Source organism: Taudactylus pleione, unplaced genomic scaffold (genome assembly GCF_031769625.1).
Source record: "Taudactylus pleione unplaced genomic scaffold, aTauple2 ptg000016l, whole genome shotgun sequence".
NCBI classification, from domain to species: domain Eukaryota; kingdom Metazoa; phylum Chordata; class Amphibia; order Anura; family Myobatrachidae; genus Taudactylus; species Taudactylus pleione.
In genome coordinates, this window is record NW_028284418.1 from 26880793 (window position 1) to 26907918 (window position 27126).

Consider the following 27126-nt stretch of genomic DNA (forward strand, 5'->3'; position numbering starts at 1 on the left):
TGTGCTTGAGGACGCAATGGTACCAATGGTTTCACAGTCTTGCTAAGTATTACGGATGTGTGTAAGGTAAAGGGGGCATCCTTATGTTATGCTGCGACGGCATAGCTATCACAATGGATTAGCATACTATCGCTGTGGAACTGCGTGCGTAATCGCTATTGCATTTGCAGTTGTGATCTGTAATGAATCAGGCCCTTAGTGTCTGGGGATTTTCTGAAAGGATTTTGTTTCCTTGTTTTTACTTCTATGATTGTCGCTGTAACTAGTTTTTTTTTTTTAATACTTTATTATTTTCATTGTGTATTCCAGGAACTTCAATAGTATGGCTGTGGATTAGGAAATATATTATCACAAATGTATGTAAAGTCTGTCTTACTGTGTGTCCATTAAAAGGAGAATCCCGGGATCGGATGACTTCCACTCCTGTACTCCAGTCCAGGGAGGGTCTGGAGCTCCTGATGGTGCTACAATAATAAGAAATATTGATTTAATAACCACTGCTTACAATGTCTTCTTCTTACCTTATGCTTATGTACCCATCATATGTACATATGTTTCAAGAGAGGAGGAGGCCCGTGTGTGGTCTCTGTCTGGGGCCCCATCCTTTCTCACCTGTGGCCGGCAGCGCACTGAGCGCAGCATCGCAGTGGTAGACTTTGGGTACTAATCTGTGCCAAGAGTCTACAGTGCATGCGCCGGTCACCGGTAAAATGGCGCGGCAGCCATTTTCCATGTGTAATCCATACTGCGCATGCTTAAAATGCTGAAATAATGTACATGCTGTCCATTTTTCAGCATTTTACAGCGCTGACAGCCGCCGCTGACTTGGGACTCCAGAGTGGTAAATATAATATGGGTGCAGGGTGTGCGGTCTAGGCCCTGCACCCTTTATAAATACGCCCCTGCATATGTGTCCCTTTAGTGCAAACTAGCATATGAGAGAATCATAAAGAGTCCAATTAACAATAGGGCAGAGAGGGGCAGTTGCCCAGGGACCCCACACTTAGGGGGTCATTCAGACCCGGTCGTTAACGCCGATGCGCTCGGACCGGGTCGATGGCCCCCCACAGAGCATGCGCACGACGGCGCCGGCGCCGTCGTGCGCATGCGTGAGACCCGCTACGACCGACAGCACCGATCGTAGCGGGTCTCAATCCAAAGGGGACGAGTTGTCGATGTTGATTGACAGCTCGCCCCGTTTGGAAGGCGGGCCGGGGGGGTGGCAGCCCAAACGGGGGTGTTCCCATGGGAACGCCTACCGTTTGGGGGCGGCCCCGCTGACATCACTAGTGATGTCAGTGGAGAGCTTCCGGCTCAGACAGAGCCGAAAGCTCTCCGGGGCTTACGACAAGTGAGACCCTACCCTAGGGTCTCGTCATAAGCCCCGATGGTCGCGATGGTCTTGACCATCGCGACCATCACCTTAGGCGGTCGTAAGGCTGTGGGTGTTAATCCACAGCCTTACCACCGCAAAGGAGGACGTCTTGAAGATTCAAGAGGTCCTCCCCTCATTCAGACAGACCGCACGCTCTGTGCGACCGGCTCTGAATGAGGTCCTTAGTTACATCACCATATCTGAACTGCGGTTTCTTTGTGGTATAATGTGAACTGGGGGCACTACAGTGTGTTTAACTAATTTGTGGAACTGGTAGTATTTACACATTATACCTTTAATAACATTGCAAGTATATCTTATAGGCAATTGTATTGGTAATGGCCCCCACAAACTTTAATCTAGCCCTGCCATCATGCTAAAACTGACTAACTGTACTGTACACTCATGTCAGCTTTACTTTTCCTGTTGGTAACAGTCTGGATTTACAGTTATGGGGTTAGAAATGATTACATTGGCAGCCAGATTGTAGAAACTACTGGTCATACATCACCCTGCTTACTGTGTAAGTATATAGACACATCACATTCTGGCAGTGCAGCCACCTCATACCTTCCAACAATTCTAATTTGAAAATTGGGACTTTCACACACCAGAGGGGTGCCCAAAACGGGGCACGGCTTATCTGTAAAGAGGGCATGGCCTAATTTGGACTGCCCCACAGGCTCTCCCCTCACAGTGAACAGATGTGGTGCAAATGTACACAGCAACTATTCACCCGCTGCTCTGCTCAGAGCAGTGTGAGAGTGCTCTTCCCCAACTTCCCTCCCCACCGTGAGACACTGTGGCCCATGGGTGGGACAGCGGGACAGTCCCTGAATAGCACCACCAAGTGATGTCTCTGGAGTCTCCTATAGTATATGAGCCATGCAGTTATGGCTTCAGATACAAGATATTACAAATAAACCCAAGTTGAGATGGATCCTTATAGCATACTTACCGACTTTCTAAATCTCCCAGGCTTCTCCCTGGGAGGAGATTCTGTTGCCATTTTCAGGGGGCATGGCTGGGCTGTATGCATCATTAGGCCCCACCCACAACAGAAAAGCACTTCATTTGCGGGTCCACGGTTAGGGGATGGGGCTAAATGATGTCATTTGCATAATTTTAGCCCCGCATCCTACTCACAGACCCCAAAATTAATGGTAAAATCTCCCTATCCTGCCCGCTTGGGCAGGATGCGGGAGATATGCCTACTCCTCCGGGGCTGCGGAGGATTATCCGAAAAATCGGGAGAGTAGGAATGTATGTTCTATAGTAACTGCTGGATCAGTGACTACTAGCATGGATTTATTAGTGCTGACAATAGGGGAAATCAGATACAAGGCATTACTAATAAACCCAAGCTGAGACGGATCCTATAGTAACTGCTGGATCAATGACTACTAGATCTAATGTAGCATGGATTTATTAGTGCTGACAATAGGGGAAATCAGATACAAGGCATTACTAATAAACCCAAGCTGAGACGGATCCTATAGTAACTGCTGGATCAATGACTACTAGAGCTAATGTAGCATGGATTTATTAGTGCTGACAATAGGGGAAATCAGATACAAGGCATTAATAATAAACCCAAGCTGAGATGGATCCTATAGTAACTGCTGGACCAGTGACTACTAGAGCTAATGTAGCATGGATTTATTAGTGCTGACAATAGGGGAAATCAGATACAAGGCATTACTAATAAACTCTAGCTGAGATGGATCCTATAGTAACTGCTGGACCAGTGACTACTAGAGCTAATGTACTGTGTAGCATGGATTTATTTGTGCTGACAATAGGGGAGATTAGATGGAATCTTTTGGGAATCTTCAATGTCTCCCATTTCTGAAAATAAGTATCTAACAAATTTCAAAGCACAGAGAGGGACAGTTTGCGCGCCATAGGTGCGCGTGACCAAAAAGGGGTGGGGCTTCAGGGAAAGGAGGAGGAGCCTCAGGAAACCAGGGCGGAGCCTCACAGATTTCCTCCGTTTACGTCACTATGGGGGGCATGCCCAGCACTCTTCGAGATGCTTGGCAGCACCCAGGCTGTCAATATACTGGTGAACAGATGCCATGCGCATGTGCACAACATCTGTTCTCCTCCTGCACACCCGCTGCTCAGCAGTTTGTGCTCTCCCCCGACTTCCCTCCCACCGCGGGACACTGCGGCCTGTGGGTGGGATAGCGGGACAGTCTTAGAAAAATGGGACTGTCCCGCTGGATGTGGGACAGTTGGGAAGTATGTAATAACCACAAAATCAAGGTGTGTTTCTGGTCCTAAAGCTGCATTCAATCTTAGATAACAAAAATAAATATTTAGTATAAACTGTATATTTCTAAGGTTAGGTTAGCATTCTTATTATATACAAATAACTATATTATGCCTATCTCTTGTGACAAAATATATAAAAAATATGTCTATACCCAAAGGATGTATTGATCTTTCTTTAATTACATGTAATTTCTCAAATACAACTACCTGGTTCCACCACAGGTTAGATGGCCTCTCTGGTAGGGTATATCTAATAGTGCCAGACCCTAATAAAGTCAGGGAGGATGGGCAAACTATGAATACATGTAATATACCCATGCCCAATGCCGCATTACTGTACCTGCCTGATATCAGTGCATGTCAATTAAGCAGCACAAGTAGAACTTTCTTTTGATTGCACATTGGGATAGACATCTAGCCAGGTGCAGTGTAAGAAAGGAGGAGGCCCGTGTACAACCTCTGTGCCAGAGTCTACTGTACATGTGCAAGTCTCCGGGAACATGGCATCCATGCCATGTTCCTAGAGTCATCTCTAGTTTGTGTGCACAAAACATCGGGAAAATGGCTGCCATACTATTTTCCCAGTGATTTCAGTATGCATCCCTGGCCAACGCGGGGCGCCAGAGAGGTTAGTATAATATTTGCATGGACCTAGGGGCCCATGTGCACTGCACACCCTGCACCCATTATAGATACACCAATACATACTGTATAGTGGTAATTCCCTGTATTTAAGTGGTAACGTACCATAAATGGCAGGAATGGGGGTCTTACTCTCCTCCTCTCTATGTCCCTCCAGCAGATGGTGCGCAGGAAGGGACGGTCACGGATATTATGTGACGCTATAAGGCGATGTTCTGCCTTCTTTTTCAGTAGCTGTAAATTGAAACAACAAATACGCATCATGTCACATTTTTTATGTATAAATATTGTTAAATATGATAGAAAATTTACTTTAATCTTTAATTATGTCCTACAAACATTGTATCTTTTAGGGTACCCCAAAATGGTCTTTTGTGGACCGGTTAATCTACGGTTTGTTTATTGCAGGTTTATGTATTTATGTTTTATTTGACTGTCTGCTACAGAGGTCCCTGCTCTGCAGTCACTTCTACCAAGCTGGCTACTGGGGCCAAGCTCTGGACTTGCTTCAGTACTGCACTGCCAAATTGACCATGCTTGGAACTTGGCCCCAGGAGCTAACTCCATCTTCAGATGACGCTTGTCACTGTATAGCTAGCCACCCTATAGGCTATGCTGCGCAAAAGGTACAGGGAGAGGGATCCGTAGCACTTTTCCCTCCCACATGTACGGTCAGGAGACCGCGCTGCACAGTAGTGCTCTGGCCATGGAAACTGAAAGTAAAGTGATCACATTAAATTTACATATTGAAGGAAAGGGCTCCTATTGGAGCCTTTAGGATAAATTTACTAAAGTGAGAGTTTTTAGAAGTGGAGATGTTGCCCCTGGCAACCAATCAGATTCTAGCTATTATCTTCTAGAAGGTATTACTTAAATGTTACGTAGAATCTGATTGATTGCTATGGGCAACATCTCCACTTCTAAAAATTCTCACTTTAGTAAATATACCCCATTGACTCTGCATGTGTAGTTTAATACATGCCAGAGGTACATAATTTCTTATCACCGTAAAAAGAAATAATAATTATTGAGTCTAAACCCTGATAATAAATGGGCCCCATAGTAAGAGTTATATGGCTTTAATACTGCGTTTATAAACTCACCTCCTTCAGGAAATCTTTCGCCTCAGGATGGAGCCATGATGGAAACTTTGGCTTCTCCCGCAGCACAGATTTAAAAAAAAGCTGTGTGTGCGGGCCATCATAAAATGGGGAGTGTCCTGTCGCCATCCTGGTTATTGTGATCCCCAGGGACCACCAATCCACAGCTACTCCGTATGGCTGATCTAGCAGAACCTGATAAAGAAGTGATGGATCATAATATACATTATTCTATCTGTAATTACATCTTCTGTGTGCTTCTACATTGGCTTACACTTCTTTTTTATGACCCATGTCCTAATCTAATGTCTGTATTATCCCATGTAATGTATTCCCTGTGGCTTTATACTCAGTCACTATGGCTTTCTGCCTAGTGCAGCTGCAGGACAGTGTTTCACCATCCGCACAATGTCTACTTAGAGATATGACCCCTCCAGCAAGTTACGTAGCATCTTCTGCACAGACATTGCTGTAGCTGTTACTGAAGTGCCATCAGTTATACCCTGGATATTGCTTAGTGCACAGATACGTGCTTTCTTGTGAATTACAATTATATAAGTTCCTTTTTGTTTACTAGATGTTGGGACATGTTATGGTGACCTAGTGCTACCTTCCAGTCATTGGCTAAACAAATCCTTCTCATACAGTAACATGGAAAAATTGAAGTTCAGGAAAATAGAAAATTGTAACTAGTTCTCCAAAAACTGAATCTTAGAAATTCCCTCATCCCTGAGAAATAATAACTTTTAATGCATCCATATTCTATTACACCAGTAACTTTGCAGATAACACAATAAGTATTCTACATAGGGGGGAAATGCAATTAGATGTGGACATTACTGCACGACTTCAGCTCCTGTGTAACGTGTTATAGCTGGAGTGAGGGTCTATCAGTTGCAGCAGGGCAGTATCGTGGCTCAGTTACAGTAACAGAAGTACAATGCAGTTTATTGTACTGTGTAATCTATACCAATGTATAGATGTATCTTTCCTAAAACTAGAGTACATCTACTATTTAGTTTATCAGTTGGTTACATTAAAAACCAGAAACATTTTTTCAGTAATATAAATTTGCAAAACCTCTTTGTAACTTGCTCCCATATTCTGTATCTCACCTCTGGGGCCATGTATCTGTAGGTGCCAGTCTGGCCAGAAGTTGTTATGCCTCCAATCATGCCATCCTGGGCGAGGCCAAAATCTATGATTTTAATGTGGCCTTCCTGGTCCAGCATGATGTTCTCGGGCTTAATATCCCTGCAGTGAAATAAAGAGATGACTGGGTCTGAGTTTGGTATACAGTACAACAACTGGGTACATCTGGTAGATGACATCTCTGATCACTAGTAGAGCTGGGCAGTGACCTGGAGAAGATGATGACATGGAAAGAAAAATAGCAAAGTAGGAAACAACAATGCAACTTTTCCCATAGGCTGGCAGCCCTCCAAGGCTTTCTGTGTGGTGCTCAGTCTCCTTCTAAATGTCCATAGCCAGAGGTAGCCAAATATATTAGGTAACTGATGAGACCAAGGGCGGGATGTACTAACACTGATATGCAGTCAAACTTCCGAAAACTGACATTTTCAAAGAGTTGGACGCCATTCTCCATATGTATCCTTCTCTGGAAAGCAAAACTTTCTGAAGTTTGTACCCAATAGGCAATGCCATCAATAGTCAGATTCCTCCCAGGGTACCCTGTGGCTTGCACATGCGCTGGCCAATGGTGACACACAGGGGCATATTAAGAGAGGAGGTGGTCTGTATTCACTCACCATCTGGTGCCCCCTCCTCTCTTCCCGGCTCCTGTTAGCATACTGACAGCAGCAGTAGACTCCGGGCACTAGAGTGTGTCTGGAGTGTACTGCGCATGCGCAGTTTACCGGAAATATGGCGCGGCAGCCATTTCCCTGGTGATTTCAGCAGCGCTACTCTGTGGGACATCGGATTGGTAAGTATGAAAAAAAAATATGAGTGTAGGGTGTGCGCCCCCTGGACCCAGGGGCCCGTGTGCACCGCATACCTTGCACCCATTATAAATACGCCCCTGGTCACATATACGCATTAGAACTCCTGGGTCATAAACCCTCCCTGTGGCTGCTGCTGCATGTGCACAGACTGCTCGTACACACTTACCGATGGACATATACAGTGTGTCTGCAGATACATCTGTCCATCAGCTGTGCAGCACAGCCAATGCGATATGTCTGTGACTAACATCATTCACAGACATATTGCTCTTACACAATGGCTGACGGGCACCATATATATTGGCCAATATATCTGTCAGTGTGTACCCAGCTTAAAAATTGCGATGCTTGATACATCCCGCCCCCAGTTATTTACTGAGAGTAATAAAAGGTGCAAAGCTGCACTGAACCTAAATTATTGCCGTCATTAAATAACTTACACAATACAGACACAGTACATGCTAATTGCTGATTTCTTGCTGTAGTTTCTAACCCAAGTTTACATTTTTATTAGGGGTGAGCGGGTTCGGATTTCTGAAATCCGAACCCCCCCGAGCCCCCCCGATCCGAGTCCGATCCGAGTCAGGCTCGACTTTTCCCGCCTGACTCGGATCTGAAATCGAGGCAAAACGTCATCATCCCGCCTTCCGAGTCTCGCGGGTTTTGGATCCTATATAAGGTACCCGCGTCGGCGCCATTTTCTCACTCGGCTGTGGACAGTGAAGAGGGAGGGTGGGAGTTAGGGCTGTGTAGTGTAGTGTAGTGTAGTGTAGTGCTGCTGTTGTCCACTACTTCAAAGTCCATAGGGGCTGGCTGTGTTGTGCTGTGCTGCTGTTGTTAATAGGGGCTGTGTCCACTACTTCAAAGTCCATAGGGGCTGGCTGGACTGTGTTGTGCAGTCAGTTCTCCATAGGGGCTGTGTCCACTCCAAAGTCCTGTGCAGTGTCCCAGTCCTAAAGGAGTGCTGTAGTGTTGTCCAGGGGGTGCTCTGTCCATCAGGGGTGCTCCCCCCAAGTGCTAAAAAAATAATATATTTTCTGTGTTTGTGAATTGTGTGCGCAGTAGCCGCACATGCATCAACAAAGTAGTGCCAAGCGTGCGCCTGTGTCATAAGTAAAGGGCCGGCTGGCTTGACCGTTAAAGGGTGCTGTAACCCCCGAAAGTACACTCCAGTCCAAACCAAAAAAAAATTATTTTCTGTGTTTGTGAATTGTGTGCGCAGTAGCCGCACGTGCATCAACAAAGTAGTGCCAAGCGTGCGCCTGTGTCATAAGTAAAGGGCCGGCTGGCTTGACCGTTAAGGGTGCTGTAACCCCCGAAAGTACACTCCAGTCCAAACCAAAAAAAAAATTATTTTCTGTGTTTGTGAATTGTGTGCGCAGTAGCCGCACGTGCATCAACAAAGTAGTGCCAAGCGTGCGCCTGTGTCATAAGTAAAGGGCCGGCTGGCTTGACCGTTAAGGGTGCTGTAACCCCCGAAAGTACACTCCAGTCCAAACCAAAAAAAAATAATTTTCTGTGTTTGTGAATTGTGTGCGCAGTAGCCGCACGTGCATCAACAAAGTAGTGCCAAGCGTGCACCTGTGTCATAAGTAAAGGGCCGGCTGGCTTGACCGTTAAGGGTGCTGTAACCCCCGAAAGTACACTCCAGTCCAAACCAAAAAAAAAATTATTTTCTGTGTTTGTGAATTGTGTGCGCAGTAGCCGCACGTGCATCAACAAAGTAGTGCCAAGCGTGCGCCTGTGTCATAAGTAAAGGGCCGGCTGGCTTGACCGTTAAGGGTGCTGTAACCCCCGAAAGTACACTCCAGTCCAAACCAAAAAAAAAATTATTTTCTGTGTTTGTGAATTGTGTGCGCAGTAGCCGCACGTGCATCAACAAAGTAGTGCCAAGCGTGCGCCTGTGTCATAAGTAAAGGGCCGGCTGGCTTGACCGTTAAGGGTGCTGTAACCCCCGAAAGTACACTCCAGTCCAAACCAAAAAAAAAATTATTTTCTGTGTTTGTGAATTGTGTGCGCAGTAGCCGCACGTGCATCAACAAAGTAGTGCCAAGCGTGCGCCTGTGTCATAAGTAAAGGGCCGGCTGGCTTGACCGTTAAGGGTGCTGTAACCCCCGAAAGTACACTCCAGTCCAGACCAAAAAAAAAATTATTTTCTGTGTTTGTGAATTGTGTGCGCAGTAGCCGCACGTGCATCAACAAAGTAGTGCCAAGCGTGCGCCTGTGTCATAAGTAAAGGGCCGGCTGGCTTGACCGTTAAGGGTGCTGTAACCCCCGAAAGTACACTCCAGTCCAAACCAAAAAAAAAATTATTTTCTGTGTTTGTGAATTGTGTGCGCAGTAGCCGCACGTGCATCAACAAAGTAGTGCCAAGCGTGCGCCTGTGTCATAAGTAAAGGGCCGGCTGGCTTGACCGTTAAGGGTGCTGTAACCCCCGAAAGTACACTCCAGTCCAAACCAAAAAAAAAATTATTTTCTGTGTTTGTGAATTGTGTGCGCAGTAGCCGCACGTGCATCAACAAAGTAGTGCCAAGCGTGCGCCTGTGTCATAAGTAAAGGGCCGGCTGGCTTGACCGTTAAGGGTGCTGTAACCCCCGAAAGTACACTCCAGTCCAAACCAAAAAAAAAATTATTTTCTGTGTTTGTGAATTGTGTGCGCAGTAGCCGCACGTGCATCAACAAAGTAGTGCCAAGCGTGCGCCTGTGTCATAAGTAAAGGGCCGGCTGGCTTGACCGTTAAGGGTGCTGTAACCCCCGAAAGTACACTCCAGTCCAAACCAAAAAAAAAATTATTTTCTGTGTTTGTGAATTGTGTGCGCAGTAGCCGCACGTGCATCAACAAAGTAGTGCCAAGCGTGCGCCTGTGTCATAAGTAAAGGGCCGGCTGGCTTGACCGTTAAGGGTGCTGTAACCCCCGAAAGTACACTCCAGTCCAAACCAAAAAAAAAATTATTTTCTGTGTTTGTGAATTGTGTGCGCAGTAGCCGCACGTGCATCAACAAAGTAGTGCCAAGCGTGCGCCTGTGTCATAAGTAAAGGGCCGGCTGGCTTGACCGTTAAGGGTGCTGTAACCCCCGAAAGTACACTCCAGTCCAAACCAAAAAAAAAATTATTTTCTGTGTTTGTGAATTGTGTGCGCAGTAGCCGCACGTGCATCAACAAAGTAGTGCCAAGCGTGCGCCTGTGTCATAAGTAAAGGGCCGGCTGGCTTGACAATTAAAGGGTGCTGTAACCCCCAAAGTACACTCCAGTCCAAACCAAAAAAAAAATTATTTTCTGTGTTTGTGAATTGTGTGCGCAGTAGCCGCACGTGCATCAACAAAGTAGTGCCAAGAGTGCGCCTGTGTCATAAGGGCCGGCTGGCTTGACCGTTAAAGGGTGCTGTAACCCCCAAAGTACACTCCAGTCCAAACCAAAAAAAAAATTATTTTCTGTGTTTAGCCGCACGTATATATCAAATCGATATAACATAAATGGAGGACCAAACTTTCTCCGATAAAAATAAAATAAGAGAAAGATCAAGAACCACTTCCTCCTAGTGCTGAAGCTGCTGCCACTAGTCATGACATAGACGATAACATGCTATCAACGTCGTCTGCCAAGGCCGATGCCCAATGTCATAGTAGAGGGCACATACAATCCCAAATGGCAAAGTTCAGGAAAATGACCTTGAAAAAGACATTTAAATCAGCTGAAGAGAAACGTAAACTTGCCAATATGCCATTTACGACACGGAGTGGCAAGGAACGGCTAAGGTCGATCCCTAGTATGTTCATGACTAGTGGTTCAGCTTCACATGACGATGGAAGCCCTCCTCCCACTAAAAAAATCAAAAGAGTTAAGCTGGCAAAAGCACAGCGAAGAACTGTGCTTTCTAAGAAGATATCACAAATCCCCAAGGAGAGTCCAAGTGTGGTGGTGGTTGCGATGCCTGACCTTCCCAGCACTGGACGGGAAGAGGTGGCTCTTTCCACCATTTGCACGCCCCCTGCAAGTGCTGAAAGGAGCACCCACAGTCCACTTGCTGATATGCAAATTGAAGATGTCACTGTTGAAGTACAACAGGATGAGGATACTGGTGTAGCTGGCGCTGAGGAGGAAGTTGGCGAGGAGGATTCTGATGGTGATGTGGTTTGTTTAAATCAGGCTCCGGGGGAGACAGTTGTTGTCCGTGGGATGAAAAAGCCCATCACGGTCATGCCTGGGCAGAAGACCAAACATTCCACCTCTTTGGTCTGGCAATATTTCTATCCAAATCCGGACAACAACTGTCTTGCCATATGTACCATATGTAAAGGTGAAATAAGTAGGGGTAGGGACGTCAACCACCTAGGAACATCCTCCCTTATACGGCACCTGCAGCGCGTTCATAAAAAGTCACTGTCAAGTTCAGAAACTTTGGCTAAGACCGTAAGCAGTCCAGGGACACCTAAATCCCGTTGTCCTGTTGTATCCAAGCGCCTGCAAACCACACCGTCAACTCCCTCCTCGTCAATTTCCTCCTTAGTCAGGATCGGAAGTAGTCCTGCAGGCCATGTCACTGGCATGACTGACTCTCCTATCCGGGATTCCTCTGGAGGATCCTGCATTGCTACGCCTACTGCTGCCGCTGCTGCTGTTGCTGCTGCTGGGAGTCGTTCATCATCCCAGAGAGGAAGTAGGAACACCACTACTTTTACTAAACAATTGACCCTCCAACAGTCCTTAGCGAGGAGGATGAAGTACGACAGCAGTCATCCTGAAGCAAAACGTATAACTGAGGCCTTGACTGCTATGTTGGTGTTAGACGTGCGTCCGGTATCCGCCATTAGTGCAGTGGGATTTAGACAATTGATGGAGGTAGTGTGTCCCCGGTTCCAAATCCCGTCTAGATTCCACTTCACTAGGCAGGCGATACCGAGACTGTACAGAAACGTCAGAAAAAGTGTCCTCAGTGTCCTGAAAAATGCCGTTGTACACAATGTCCACTTAACCACGGACATGTGGACAAGTGGAACAGGGCAGACTAAGGACTATATGACTGTGACAGCCCACTGGGTAGATGTATCACCTTACGCAGCAACAGCAGCAGCGTCACCAGTAGCAGCATCTCAGAAATGCCAGCTCGTTACAAGGCAGGCTACGCTGTGTATCACCGGTTTCAGTAAGAGGCACACCGCCGACAACCTCTTAGAGAAACTGAGGGAAATCATCGCCCAGTGGCTTACCCCACTTAGACTCTCCTGGGGATTTGTGATATCTGACAACGCCACCAATATTGTGCGGGCATTACATCTGGGCAAATTCCAGCACGTCCCATGTTTTGCTCACACAATAAACTTGGTGGTGCAGAATTTTCTGAAAAGCGACAGGGGCGTGCAGGAGACGCTTTGGGTGGCCCGAAAAATTTCTGGCCACTTTCGCCATTCAGCGACTGCGTGCCGAAGACTGGAGCGCCAGCAAACACTCTTGAACCTGCCCCGCCATCACCTGAAGCAAGAGGTTGTGACGCGGTGGAACTCAACCCTCTATATGCTTCAGAGGATGGAGGAGCAGCAAAAGGCCATACAAGCCTATACATCCACCTATGACATAGGCAAAGGAGGGGGTATGCACCTGACTCAAGCGCAGTGGAGAATGATTTCCGTGTTGTGCAAGGTTCTCCAGCCCTTCGAACTTGCCACACGTGAAGTCAGTTCAGACACTGCCAGCTTGAGTCAGGTCATTCCCCTCATCAGGCTTTTGCAGAAGCAGCTGGAGAAAGTGAAGGAGGAGCTAAGACGGAGCGATTCCGCTCGGCATGTGGGACTTGTGGATGAAGCCCTTCATTCGCTTTGCCAGGATTCCAGGGTGGTCAATCTGTTGAAATCAGACCACTACGTTTTGGCCACCGTGCTCGATCCTAGGTTTAAAGCCTATGTGGTGTCTCTCTTTCCGGCCGACACAAGCCTGCAGAGGTGCAAAGACCTGCTGGTGAACACACTGTCAGCTGAAGCGGAACGTGACACGTCAACGGCTCCTTCTTCATTTTCTCCTGCAACTGGGCTGCCAGGAAAAAACGTAGGTATCCTAAGCAACCCGCTGGCGGTGATGCAGGGCAGGCAGGACCAAGTTTGGACATCTGGTCCGGACTGAAGGACCTGGCAACAATTTCTGACATGTCTACTGTCACTGCATATGATACTGTCACCATTGACAGAATGGTGGAGGATTACATCGGTGACAGCATCCAAGTAGGCATGGCAGACAGTCCATACCTGTACTGGCAGGAAAAAGAGGCAATTTGGAGGCCCCTGTACAAACTGGCTCTATTTTACCTGAGTTGCCCCCCCTCCAGTGTGTACTCCGAAAGAGTGTTTAGTGCAGCCGGGAACCTTGTCAGCGAAAGGCGTAGGAGGTTGCTTCCACAGAATGTGGAGAAGATGATGTTCATCAAAATGAATTATCAGCTCTTCCAGGGAGACCAGCCTCCAGAAGGTACAGAGGGACCTGTGGTGGTGGATTCAAGTGGGGACGAGTTAATACTTTGTGAGGATGAGGATGTACACACTGAAGAGGGTGAGGAATCGGTGGATGAGGAGGATGAGGATGACATCTTGCCTCCGTAGAGCCAGTTTGTGCAGGGACACATTAATTGCCAGCTTGTTTTGTGGGGGCCCAAACGAACCAATCATTTCAGCCACAGTTGTGTGGCAGACCCTGGCGCTGAAATGATTGGTTTGTTAAAGTGTGCATGTCCTGTTTATACAACATAAGGGTGGGTGGGAGGGCCCAAGGACAATTCCATCTTGCACCTCTTTTTTTTCTTTGCATTATGTACAGTTTGGGGCCTAGTTTTTCAAACTGCCATCCTGTCTGCCACTGCAGTTTCAAGCCTAGATGGGTCACGTGTTTGTGCCGCCCACTCGTGTCGCTTAGCATAGTCATCCAGCTACCTCGGTGCAACCTTTTGGACATAAAAACACTATTGTGAGGTGTGAGGTGTTCAGAATAGACTGGAAATGAGTGGAAATTAAGGTTATTGAGGTTAATAATAGCATAGGAGCAGAAAAACCTACAAATTCTGTGATTTTAGCTGTTTTTATGCTTTTTTTAAAAAAAATACAGATCCAAAACACAAAACCCAGAACCCAAAACACGGAAGGGTGGTTTTGGCAAAACCAATCCAGATCCAAAACACGAAGAAAGATCCAGATCCAAAACCAAAACACAAAACACGAAAAGTGGCCGGTGCACACCCCTAATTTTTATGCAACATTAGTAAATGACTCTCAGTAACAGAAATGTAAAAGCCATCTTTAAAATTAAATTGCAAGGTAAAAGTGATGTATCGGCAGTATATTTTATTGCTTGGTAAGGACTAAATCCTACATTTTGTCCTTTAAACTGTAACATGTAAGACTATTGTACTAACCGATGCACAATGCCTCTGCTATGGAGAAACTGCAGGCCACAAATCAGTTCTGCTGCATAGAACCTGAGCAATAGAAGACAGTGATGTCATTAAATGATTATATAACTATCCTAAAGACCAAACGTTTTGTGTGTTGTATAAATATAATGTGTCATCAGTGTAACAAATAGAGATTCCTCTCTCTGTGATACTCCTGTGATGCCTTTGTACTCTACACACAGTCATCTATATTATGTGATGTGTTACCAATGTTATCCATACTCAGGACAGAACTTACACAGCGCACTGAATGTACAGCACAAATCACCTTGGGCTCTCACCCCTGTGCCCTCACCCCGGGGTACACACCATACAATGGTGCAACCCAGCGACTGCTACAACATGTCCCATTACCTCTGACAGCTCTGAGCTGGTGCGAATGCTCATATGCAGAATGGAAATGGCTGTAAGTGTTTTCGCACAACAAGTTAGACACCTAACAAGTCTCCTCTTCTTCCCTTCATATTATTTCATTAGTCGTGTTTGCAGAAATTAAATTTCATTTTTACACTACCCCACAGGAAGACACTCAGGAACGCTCTCACTCTGCCCGACTACTCCTATCGCCTAATGCAAACTTCTCCTCTACCGCAAAATCCATTTTCTCCTATTTCTAATTTGCTCCCAAGTGTGACTAAGGCCCTGTATGTCGTCTTTCCACATGCAACAAAGTTCCATCCTATTATTCTGTAGCAGTGCTTGTGTTTTGTGTCTCCTTCATCTGACGGTTCTGTCACCTTCATTTTATTCCTACCCACCCTCAGTGACTTTTCTCATCTCAACTATAGTAATTTACTTACTGCACTTTGTCCATGTCTAGGTAGCTACATAGTTTTATTAGAGCCTCCATACTGCCACCGCCAATATACTCCATGATGAAGTATGCGTGGGCCTATAACACAAAAAATATCAGATAAAGGAAAATATTCATTACAAGCATAATTGTTAATTTTATGATCCCAGACGAACATGAAGATCCACCAAGTGCATTAATGGGCACTGAGAGGGGGGGGGCTCAGAGTGCCAACATAGCATGGCCACAGCCTCTATGGCCCTGCTGCATAATGGTGGCACACAGCTTATTTAGAGAGCCCTGGTAATTACAAAGGAGTGTGGTTACACCATACTTGCAGACAATCTGACTACCTCCTCTGGGAGGACGCAGCCAGATCAGCATAACAGGGGGCATAACGCTAATTTGGGGATGGTTCAGGGGCATTTCTGCATGATCGCGTCATTTCAGCCACGGCCTGCCACACGATGCCGTGATTACCGAGACGTCGGGGGGGATGCCGAGATTAAGTGGACGTCGGGGGGGAAGAGCAGAGACTTGCCCAATATTCCGGGGTGCCGGGAGCAATACTCGATTTTCAGGAGGCTCCCAGCCGTCCCAGGAGAGTAGGCCACTATGGGTTACACCCCAAGTACTGAGGCACGAGTGATCTCTTGGAGTTCCTGGGTGTATGAACCTCTATCACAGGAGCCTCAGGATAGATAATGTAGGAACTTCACTGACCTGGTGGATTAAATTTCGCCCCTTGGTGCCATAAGAGAGAGTAATTATGTACAGCACATATACATGTATTTATAGACCAGAGTGAGGAAGCATATTTACAGCCACATGCAACAGGGTTGAGTGAGAGAGAAATTATTCAGGAACAAACATAGGACGGCACACCGTACAGGAGTTACCTAAACAATAGTGAACAATAAATTTGTTGAAGCATCACCTATCTGGAGTGTTGTCTTATGTATGGGTGTGTGTGTATGTATGTATAGACATTTATATATGGAAAACCAGCACTCAGAGATGAGCACTAACATCTGGTTAGCGCACATCTCTGAATCAGCCCCATTGTTAAAAGTGTTGTTTCCCAAAATGCCTGCATGGTGTCATAATTATACTTTTGAATTTGTGGTTTTTGTTTTTAAATATATGCTTTTATGTATTATATCCATTTTTTATTGTATTTGTTAATTGTTAACTATTAAATGGTATAATAAGGTTTGCTCCTCTCCTTTGGTAGTGGCAGCCCATTTGCTGTGCTAAATTGTTATGAACAGGTGTGATCAGCCTCCAACAGCGCCCCCTGGTGTATTTGCAGTTTTGCACCCCTTAAGGACAACATGGTGTGAGGACAACATGATTTGTACAGGTACACAGTTACTTGACAAAGCGGCGGCGGGGGTGAGAACAGAGTGGCGGCAGAGGCGGATGACAGAGTGTCGGGGGTGAGGGCAAAGCAGCAGCGCATGGGGGACAGAGCAGGGGCATTAGGGAGCCAGCACTGCAGTCTGTGCATGTCACATGGGCATCAGATTTTTTTTGTCTGCCAATTTTTCTCTGAGGCACCTCTGATTGGCCAGCATTAGAGAAGGGGGCGGAAAGAGCAGGAAGACAGCTGCCTTCGCTGCTCCTCTCCCCTACAGCAGGCTCATTGTGCCATCCTGAGATGGACATTTTATTGTAAAAGCGAAACAGATAGCTGAGCTTTCCATGCTTCTATGAATAACTCTCCCCATATTTGTGTATGGGGAAGTGATCCCGATACAGAGCTGATTTCTCCATGGTAACCCCTTCTGTGAATAGGAGGAAGCAGTGAAAATCCCTGTTATCACTCTGGGCTCTATTTATTAACATTATTTTTACTAAAATAAAGTGAAAAAGGGTGTTTTCACACCCTTTTCACATTATTTTAGTTTCACCTTTAGTTATTACAGGGCAATTGGAGTAGAATTAGTAAAATTCTACTCCAACCCCCAGTATCACTTATTTTTAGTAAAGCAGATTGCATTTCCCATAATTGTAATGGGAAATGTGATCCGACCACAGTTACTAAAAATAAATTGTAAAAAAATACTGGGGGAAGCCCTGTGATAATAACGCCACCTGGAGGTGGCGTTATCCAGGGTCTCCCCCGGTTACCGGGCTCCCACTCTGCTCTAACGGGGAGAGTAGAGGCGGGAGCCGGTACCAGTAATCAGCTATGTGGTCTAAGCAGACCGCAAGCTGATTACTGTAAAAAAAAGAAAAAAAAATTAAACATTTTTTATTTTATTTACCTGAATCCAGGGACCGGTGATCGGGCCTCCGGTGATGGCTCCTCTCCGGTCAGCTGGTCTCCCATAGTACACTGGGGCCCGGTCATCAGGTGATCGGGCCCGAGTGCAGTATGGGAGATCACCTGATCGGGAGGCCAGGAGAAGAACACCGGAGGCCAGGAGGATGCAGGTAAGTGTAATGAAGGGAGGGGGGGTCGCGGGGGTCCGCGATCACAGGGGTGGGGCTTAGCACCAGGGGGCGGGGCTTAGTGTCAGTGGGGGGGTAGTAGCGGTGGTCGGTCGGCGCATGCGCGGGCTCTTAGTCGCGGTATTTTTTCCGAAAATACCGCGACTAGAGTGCGGATGGGATCTGCAGGGACAGAGCTTTATCGCAAGCTCTGTCCCTGCAAGGGATTTATAGTAAATCCCTGTGATATTGCCTGAATTCGCAGTGCGAATTCACTCTGTAATATCACACTACAATCCGCATTCAATATGCGGATTGTAGTAAATAGAGCCCTAATAAAGTGTTTTTCACTGTTCCATGAATAGACTCCAATGTGCTGTGATTTAGGTTCCTGGAACCAAATGAGAGACTTCCTTCCACCCTCTCTCTGTCTGTATCTCCCCAAGTTCTCATAAGGAGCTAGAACTAGCCATGATAGGTCTATCCCCAGTTGTTATTAGGAGCTAGAACTAGCCATATCACTTCTATCCCCCAGTTGTCATTAGGAGCTATAACTAGCCATGTCACTTATATCCCCCAGTTGTCATTAGTAGCTAGAATTAGCCATGTCAGTTCTATCCCCCAGTTGTCATTAGCAGCTAGAACTAGCCATGTCACTTCTATCCCCCAGTTGTCATAAGCAGCTAGAACTAGCCATGTCACTTCTATCCGCCAGTTGTCATTAGTAGCTAGAACTAGCCATGTCACTTCTATCCCCCAGTTGTCATTAGTAGCTAGAACTAGCCATGTCAGTTCTATCCCCCAGTTGTCAGTAGGAGCTAGAAATAGCCATGTCACTTCTATCCCAAAGTTGCCATTAGCAGCTAGAACTAGCCATGTCAGTTCTATCCCCCAGTTGTCATTAGCAGATAGAACTAGCCATGTCACTTCTATTCCCCCAGTTGTCACTAGGAGCTAGAACTAGCTATATCACTTCTATCCCCCAGTTGTCATTAGCAGCTAGAACTAGCCATGTCACATCTATCTCCCAGTTGTCATTAGCAGCTAGAACTAGCCATGTTAGGTCTATCCCCCAGTTGTCATTAGGAGCTAGAACTAGCCATGTTAGTTCTATCCCCCAGTTGTCATTAGGAGCTAGAACTAGCCATGTCACTTCTATCCCCCAGTTGTCATTAGCAGCTAGAACTAGCCATGTTAGTTCTATCCCCCAGTTGTCATTAGGAGCTAGAATTAGCCATGTTAGTTCTATCCCCCAGTTGTCATTAGGAGCTAGAACTAGCCATGTCACTTCTATCCCCCAGTTGTCATTAGCAGCTAGAACTAGCCATGTTAGTTCTATCCCCCAGTTGTCATTAGGAGCTAGAATTAGCCATGTTAGTTCTATCCCCCAGTTGTCATTAGGAGCTAGAACTAGCCATGTTAGTTCTATCCCCCAGTTGTCATTAGGAGCTAGAACTAGGCATGTTAGTTCTATCCCCCAGTTGTCATTAGGCGCTACAATTAGCCACATTAGAGTTCTTAGAAAATAAACCATTCTCTAATGTAAAATGACATTTGAACTTGGCAGATGATAGGCAAATAGTGGGGATGTAAGAAGATGGTACTTGTCAAATGCATTATAACCAGTGCTATTTGAGATTATACAGTAGTTGGGAGGGGACATTTCATGCTGTGCCCAAAGGGTGTGTCTAACTCTACCTATGGGCATATCCATTGCAAGTATGCCTCTTACCTATTCAAAGTCCAGGATGCACTCCTCACACCCACACAGTGCCCAGCATACTCACAACCTCCATACCCATACTGTGCTTAGCAAACACCTCCATACCCATACAATGCTCTGCTTACACCCCCATACTCACACAGTGCCCAGCATATACCCCCATACATTGCTTAGCATACACCCCCATACCCACACAGTGCTCAGCATACAAAAAAAATACCCATACAGTGCCCAGCATATGCACACCACCCATACTCACAAAGTGCTCAGCATTCACCCTCATATACCCACACTGTGCCCAGCATACACCTCCCCAAATACCCACACAGTATCCAGCATACATCCCCCCACAAACCCATACAATGCCCAGAATACACCCTTACAAAACCACACACAGTGCCAAGAATACACCCCCATACCCACACACTCAAACAGTGCCAAACATATACCCCCCATTCCCATAAAGTGTCCAGCATGCACCCCCCATACCCATAGTGTCAGGCATATACTGTGCACATAACAGTGCAGTAATAATTAAATACTGTATACCTGTAGCACAGCATCTGCCATAATCCCATGTCTAGTTGAGGGTAATTACTATCCTCGCTGCAAAAGTCATGTTGCCAGAGTCTTGTAATACCGGATACCTCTCTCTTACAGGCTTTCACCATCGTGGCTGCTGGCTGCAGCTAGAGGGTGCTCTACATACATACAGGTTATTCCCATGTAAGCCACTCTGTGACTGTTACTAGGGTAAGACAGCACTGCGCACGGACAGGGGAATGTGGGGATTTTAAGTTAACTAACCGGGGCATCAGGAGACTCTACATTGATCCGGGAGTCCCCTGCAAGATGCAGGAGGCTTGTCAAGTATGGATAACATAGAGAAAATCACTTTTCGCTACAGTATCTGCAAACACCTAACAATTTTGCCATCACCTTATAATTGTACGGTGACTGAAAATCATCATTCAGATCATTCAGATGTTATTCAAAAAAGCACAATAAGAGCACTTTTGTGGGTTTATATTTTTTCACAAACTGGCAGGATTACCTGCTCATACATGGCTAACCTACGGTGCATTCTTAGATAATGTGCCTGCGCATTGGGCCAGCCAGGAGCTATGACACAGTGCATCAGCACGAGACTGACGCTCTGAGGATCTTGCACAAATTGCTGGAGGTGGATGTTTTCTCTCCCCTACTCCAGTGGCCGGGATGTTAATGCATGCTTCTTATAGAGGTGAAGATGGAAGACCTATAGCTATAAGTGTACATCTCCCCCCATAGTTAAATAGAAAGAGTTGGGCTGTTCCTGCTCACAATTTACTTCTGGTCCAGATGATTTGGGGCTGTAACCATACAAGGGTATGAAGGGTTCAAACCTCAGTAATACATTTAGAATCATATTACTCTACATCATAGAGCGTCTCCAGTATCATAGTGGGGAATGTAATCACTGATAATAACATTACATACTAATAAGATGGTGACACAGTGTGACTAGGGGACAATCTACTGGCTAATGGCCTATAGAATATGGCAGAGCAATGAGCAGTTCCTGTACCTTGGACTGAAGTGCAGCATAAGCATGGCTCAGGAACGGGCATCCCCGTGCCTCCAGCAGGATGTTCCTCTCCCTCATCAGGCTGCTGGTGTTCTTTTTTTTTATCATTTTAATTGCAGCCAATTTGTGGATGCTGGGGACAGATGCGAGGACAACCTGAGAAAGACAGTGAGAAAACTGATAAGTTTAATGATGTTCAGTGATCAGATATTCAGTAATAGTTACAGAGCTGTTAATCTCCATAGTAATTGTATGATGCTATAATGGAAAGCAGCATAGTTGATGCATTAGGATCATTATCAGTCTCTATTGCTCCCAGTCACTCCAGAGATAGTAACACATAAGTGAGCACTGCTCCACCTGACCTCAGGTATTCATCCATGTTCATTGTGTTCCATCAGGTGCCCACTGCAGGCAGCAGTAACATGGCAAGCCAGGACTAGTGAGACTCCATCCAATGGGTTAAATCTGCTCAACCCCATAACTGCCAGTGCCTACACATTCCTCTGACTGTTTCATCCTTGGATTTGCCAAAACCACATGAATGCCAGAGAACAAGGACAGAACATGTATGGTGCCTTCATGGTATCTACCTATAGTCATCACAGAAAGCTGGCAGCTCAGAAACATTATATGTTGTAAAATGACTTTCAACCTGGGTCTATATGACATCACTAGTTCCACTTCTATGGGGTCTGACTCTGACACCAGAAAACTAGAAGAGAGAAGAACTGTAACTCATCAGTGATTGGGTGATAGATAGGATATCTCATGGCAGAGGGTCATTCACACCCTCACCTAAGCAAGACACTCTGTATATAGAGCAGAAAGATAGAGGTAATCCATGTCATGCACACTCATATGGTTGTAATATAGTGGTAATCCATGTCATGCACACTCATATGGTTGTAATATAGTGGTAATCCACGTCATGAACACTCTTACGGCTGTAGTGCTGTAAATGGTGCATCCTATGTGTGTACAATCTGCTTTTCTCTAACTGTGTCAAAATCACAGAATGATAATGGCCCATCACATACACACACACATATACATACATACGAGGGCTGACTGAAAAGTAATGAAACTGCCTGTTTTTCTGTCCTATAGGGATAGATGTAGCAACTCTATTCTGGTTATTATAAAGTTCATACATTAATGTATCTGAACCTGCAGTTGGACTGCCGTAATCTTCTTTGTTTGGTCACAGCGAGTGGAAGGTCTTTGCACGTTTTGTCATGGTGATGAGGAAGACATTGCTGGCATGTGGCGATGGAAATACCATAGGTGTGCAGCGGGAGGTTTCATACATTAAAGATCATCACAGGGAGTTACCTTACAATCAGACAGGACCAGTCTTGAAAGCAGGGGTATCTTAAGAGAGGAGGGGGCCCCGTGTGTACTCCCCATGCGGGGGCCCCCTCCTCTCTCCCCGGTGGCTGGCAGCTGACTACCGTTGCTGGCCAGCCACCGGAGCATTAGTAGATTCCAGGCACTAGAGTGTGCTCGGAGTCTACTGCGCATGCGTAGAACGCCAGAAAAAATGGCTATGGTGGCCATTTTCCCGCGTTCTGTGCATGCGTAGTAGACTCTGGGCACTAGAGCGTGCCCGGAGTCTGCTGCATATGCGCAGAACACCAGGAAAATGGCCACCACGGCCATTTTCCGGTGTTCTGAGCAGCACTGACACCAGATGTGAGACCACAGACAGGTAAGTTTAAACTAATAAGGGTGCAGGGTGTGCGGTGCAGGGCCCGCACACACTGTACCCATTATAGATATGCCACTGCTTGAAAGATATAACTTCTTTTTATATTTCTGGGTAATAGGATCAATATAAAGATGACAAACATCAGCTTTCAGTAACAGCTTCTTAATACAACATGAGCTCCATGGCTCACCTTCATTTCTCCTTCACTAGAACACACACATGTGTGAGAGAGGAACAAGCAAGTACAGGAATATATAGCAGGCAAACAAATACACATGTATATGAATATATCGCCATCTGCTGTCCCTCCAAGATAAGTACATGCATATGAATAAACCCACAGTCTGTTGTACATATTTCAACAGACATGTCTGTGAGATTACGTCAGAGATGTGTGACTGAATTTTGTTTTAAATTTGGAAAAAGTGAAAATAAAACTCATGAAATGTTGCGGTAAGCATATGGTGGAGAAACAATTAGATGTGCTGCAGCATTTCAGTGGTGGAAGCACTTCAAAGAGGGTAATACACAAGTGACTGATGAAGTGCATTCTGGGAAACCGTCCACTATGGTTACAGATGTCAACATTGCCAAAGATCCGGAGATGTTGCAAAACAGAAGATTAACTTTACGTGAACTTTCGGCTTCACTTGGCATCTCATTATTATATAAAAAAATGAAATGAGGGTACTAGATCAAAGTTCCCCTCGGTAAACAGATACAATATAGATTCAAATTCCATCAATAAGATCTCTACAAAAACAATGGCCTCTCATTTAATCTGATGAATCGCTATGCCTTTCTGGGAACAGTTTGATGCCTTGTTATTCCAGAGGCCAAAATTTATGAGACTATTTGGTGAAACCCGATATGTCAAAGATTAAACCCCCAGTAATAGAATCAACTACTTTTTTCCTAATTAAAAAACTGGGATGTGTGAGATGCTCATGTGTTACCTGTCAATTTTTACTTCTTTGCCCATGTGGGCTCTCATACATTGGCAAAACGGAAAGGAAATTTATGGAATGGATGGCGGCACATTGATTCACCATCCGTAATGCCCTGAATGTGGGTTCTAGCGACCAATCGGTCGCTCGACACTTTTGCGAAATGAGATACACTGTCATTAGTTTTAAATACTGCATGATCGACCACGTACCCTTACAGATTAGAGGTGGTGATCGAGGTACTAAACTAATACAAAGTGAGGCCCGATGGATCGCACGTCTGGACATTATTCAGCCGAAAGGCTTAAATGAGAGTATGTCGCTATCATGATTTATTTGATACATTTATCATAGATTAAGTACTTTGTGTAAGATTGCTGCTGTATTGAATGTTTTGTTTTCATCTTTTGAAGTTACTATGGTGATGGTGACACATTAGGAAGCGCCGGCTTCATGGTTAGGAGCCGTCAGGCTGCTGAGCGGTCCCGGAGAACGGCATGCACATGGGGTGGATCGGCTATATAGGTATGTTGTATTTTTGTGTATACTTTATATATTTTTGAGATATACTGTAATTTAAATAAAGCCACTTTGTCACACACATGTATAGCAGGAAGTGTGGACTCCAGAGAAATAATCTTTATCATTGTGGATATTTTTCAAGATAGATATTGTAACTGCTATGGCAATAAAATAATGTTACATTGTGACAATAAGTTTTTTTAATGTTTTAATGGACGAGACAAATGACAATATAATAACTTACACTTATCTCCAATATAAGTTTTATCCTAACTAGTAGGCTGCATAATAAAAACATTAATGATAATACCATTTTAGTGATAAATGTCACATTTGTAGAAATGTGCTAATGTTTTTACAGTATTATATGTTTGTATAGAAATTGGTATTGCCTATAGGTATAATATGAAGATGCCCCTTTGTTATATAATCATATGTGTTACATACATAGGTAGTGATGTCTCTTGGGTGGCCTATAGGATAAAGGGCACATCTGATTGCCCATGTGGCAATGCTCATGTAACAATGACGATGTCTGGAATAAAAGACCATGTGTATGACCAGATAATGTGTTACATATAAGGAAAGTCCTGCTGTGTTACAGGCACGTGATGTTACTGACAGCATGGCTGTACATTAATAGTCAGGTTTTATGTATAACAAACATTTAGTGGGACATTTTATACATAATAGTGTAGTTGTATAATCTCAGAAATGATGTAACTATAAGTAACTATACAATGTATAAAACATCTCCATTACATTATATAGTGCTTATAAAGCAGATAAAGCTCCACCATTCAATACATAAAGAAGATAAAGCTCCACCATTCAATACATAAAGCAGATAAAGCTCCACCATTCATTACATCTTACCCACTAATATGATTAAATCAGATATTCATCTCAGATTATATAATCACACAATGATGTGACTTTTTATATAGTTGTGTAAACTACAATGTACATATTTACCATAATTCACCAGTTGTGAGATGTGACTTTAACCACTTAGCTGGTGTGGTCATACTGTATGTAATGCGACTGGAGCCAGAAGTGCTTCCTCTGGCCAGGTCACATTACATGCCACCACACAAGCTGCTGTGTCCCTCCGTTCTGCACTTGGGCAGAACGGAGCTCATCCTTCTGCTCCGGCCCCCCTATAGTGATGCGGCGGTCGGTGACCACTGACATCACTGCCAGAATTGTGCCCCAGAATGCTGTGCGAACAGCATGATGATTAGATCCCCCTGTACGACGCTCCTCTGCGCTCTACATCAAGGAGGTGAGGGGGCGGTGCTAATCACAGGGGAGGGGGGGCATGGGGGGACATCTGTTGGCACTAGGGGGGAATTATGATCAAAGGTAAAATATTTTTTTTGTCTGTGGGCACATATAAATATATATAAAATGTATGACTGTATATAGTGACACATGGAGAGGAGGGATGCTAAGCTTCGGACCCATTGTCCCTGGAGGTAAGGGTGGGGGCTCTGCTAGCAGACCTATTACCACTAGCGGGGTGGGGGTTTATTTTGCAGGTGATTTTTTTTTTACACTTGGGCAATATTGTAATGGTGGGTGGGAATTGAATTTTCAAAGGGGCCTATGGACACGAGGGTTGGGTGGGGGTACAAAACACACCCTATATATATTTTTATAAATAAATATTTAAATATGTTTTTTAAACACTTTTTAATCTTCATTAAATTTAAATAAACAACAATTTATGTGCCTTTAAAGAAAAAAAAAATGCCAGTTAAGTGGATAATAGAAAATAAATGTGGACAAGCCTGAAATGGGTTTAGACCACAGTTTCTCAAACTCGGTCCTCAGGACCCCAAACGGTGCATGTTTTGCAGGTCTCCACACTGAATCAAGTGAAATAATTAGCTCCACCTGTGGACCTTTTAAAATGTGTCAGTGAGTAATGATTACACCTGTGCTCCTGCTGGGTGACCTGCAAAACATGACCTGTGTGGGGTCCTGAGGACTGAGTTTGAGAACCACTGGTTTAGATGATCACAACATGATTTGGGTGGGTAAGGACATTTACTATTTTGTCCTATTTTCTGATTTGGGGGGAGATGTATCAAACCATGGAGAGTGATAAAGTGGAGAGAGATGTTGGGCCAGCCAATCAGCTTCTAACTGCCATTTATACAGGTTGTTGTTGAAAAATGACAGTTAGGAGATGGTTGGTTGGTACTTTATCTCTCTCCACTTTATCTCTCGCTGAGCTTTCATACATCTCCCCCTTGATAAGATTAGCAGGTAAGAATCTATTATGTAATACACATCACCTACTTTGCCAAAGCTTCCTCTTCCAAGGGTGGCATGAACTTTAATCTTTTTAAGATTAAGTGGCTTCCTCTCTGCTGACTCCAATTCATTCACAGCTCTCTTATTATTGTGCCCAACTTCCCGGCTACCTCCTCTAGCTTTCTTCCTCCCTCTTTCTTCTTCACCCTCTTCCTCAATCACTCTGTGCCGTTTGGCATTCCTATAATCAACATCCATTTGTGGATGGATTCCATCAATTCTCGTCAGGTGCACCCGGATGGATTTGGGGCACAGACGTTTTATTTTTTTCCGCATTTTTATCCAGTCTGATGATACAGACATGGAACACTCCAT

General features: G+C 45.1%; 1 protein-coding gene across 1 annotated transcript; it reads right to left on the reverse strand.

The window, feature by feature from the left end:
- Window positions 1–386: 386 nt before the first annotated feature.
- LOC148541889 (protein kinase C theta type-like) lies at window positions 387–27126 on the reverse strand. Its single transcript, XM_088475207.1, has 8 exons — window positions 26797–27126; window positions 21310–21465; window positions 15591–15682; window positions 14752–14814; window positions 6510–6648; window positions 5398–5589; window positions 4400–4528; window positions 387–464 (listed from the first exon to the last, which is right to left on the reverse strand). The coding sequence occupies exons 1-8, from the start codon at window positions 27124–27126 to the stop codon at window positions 387–389; spliced, it is 1179 nt and encodes a 392-aa protein (XP_088331333.1).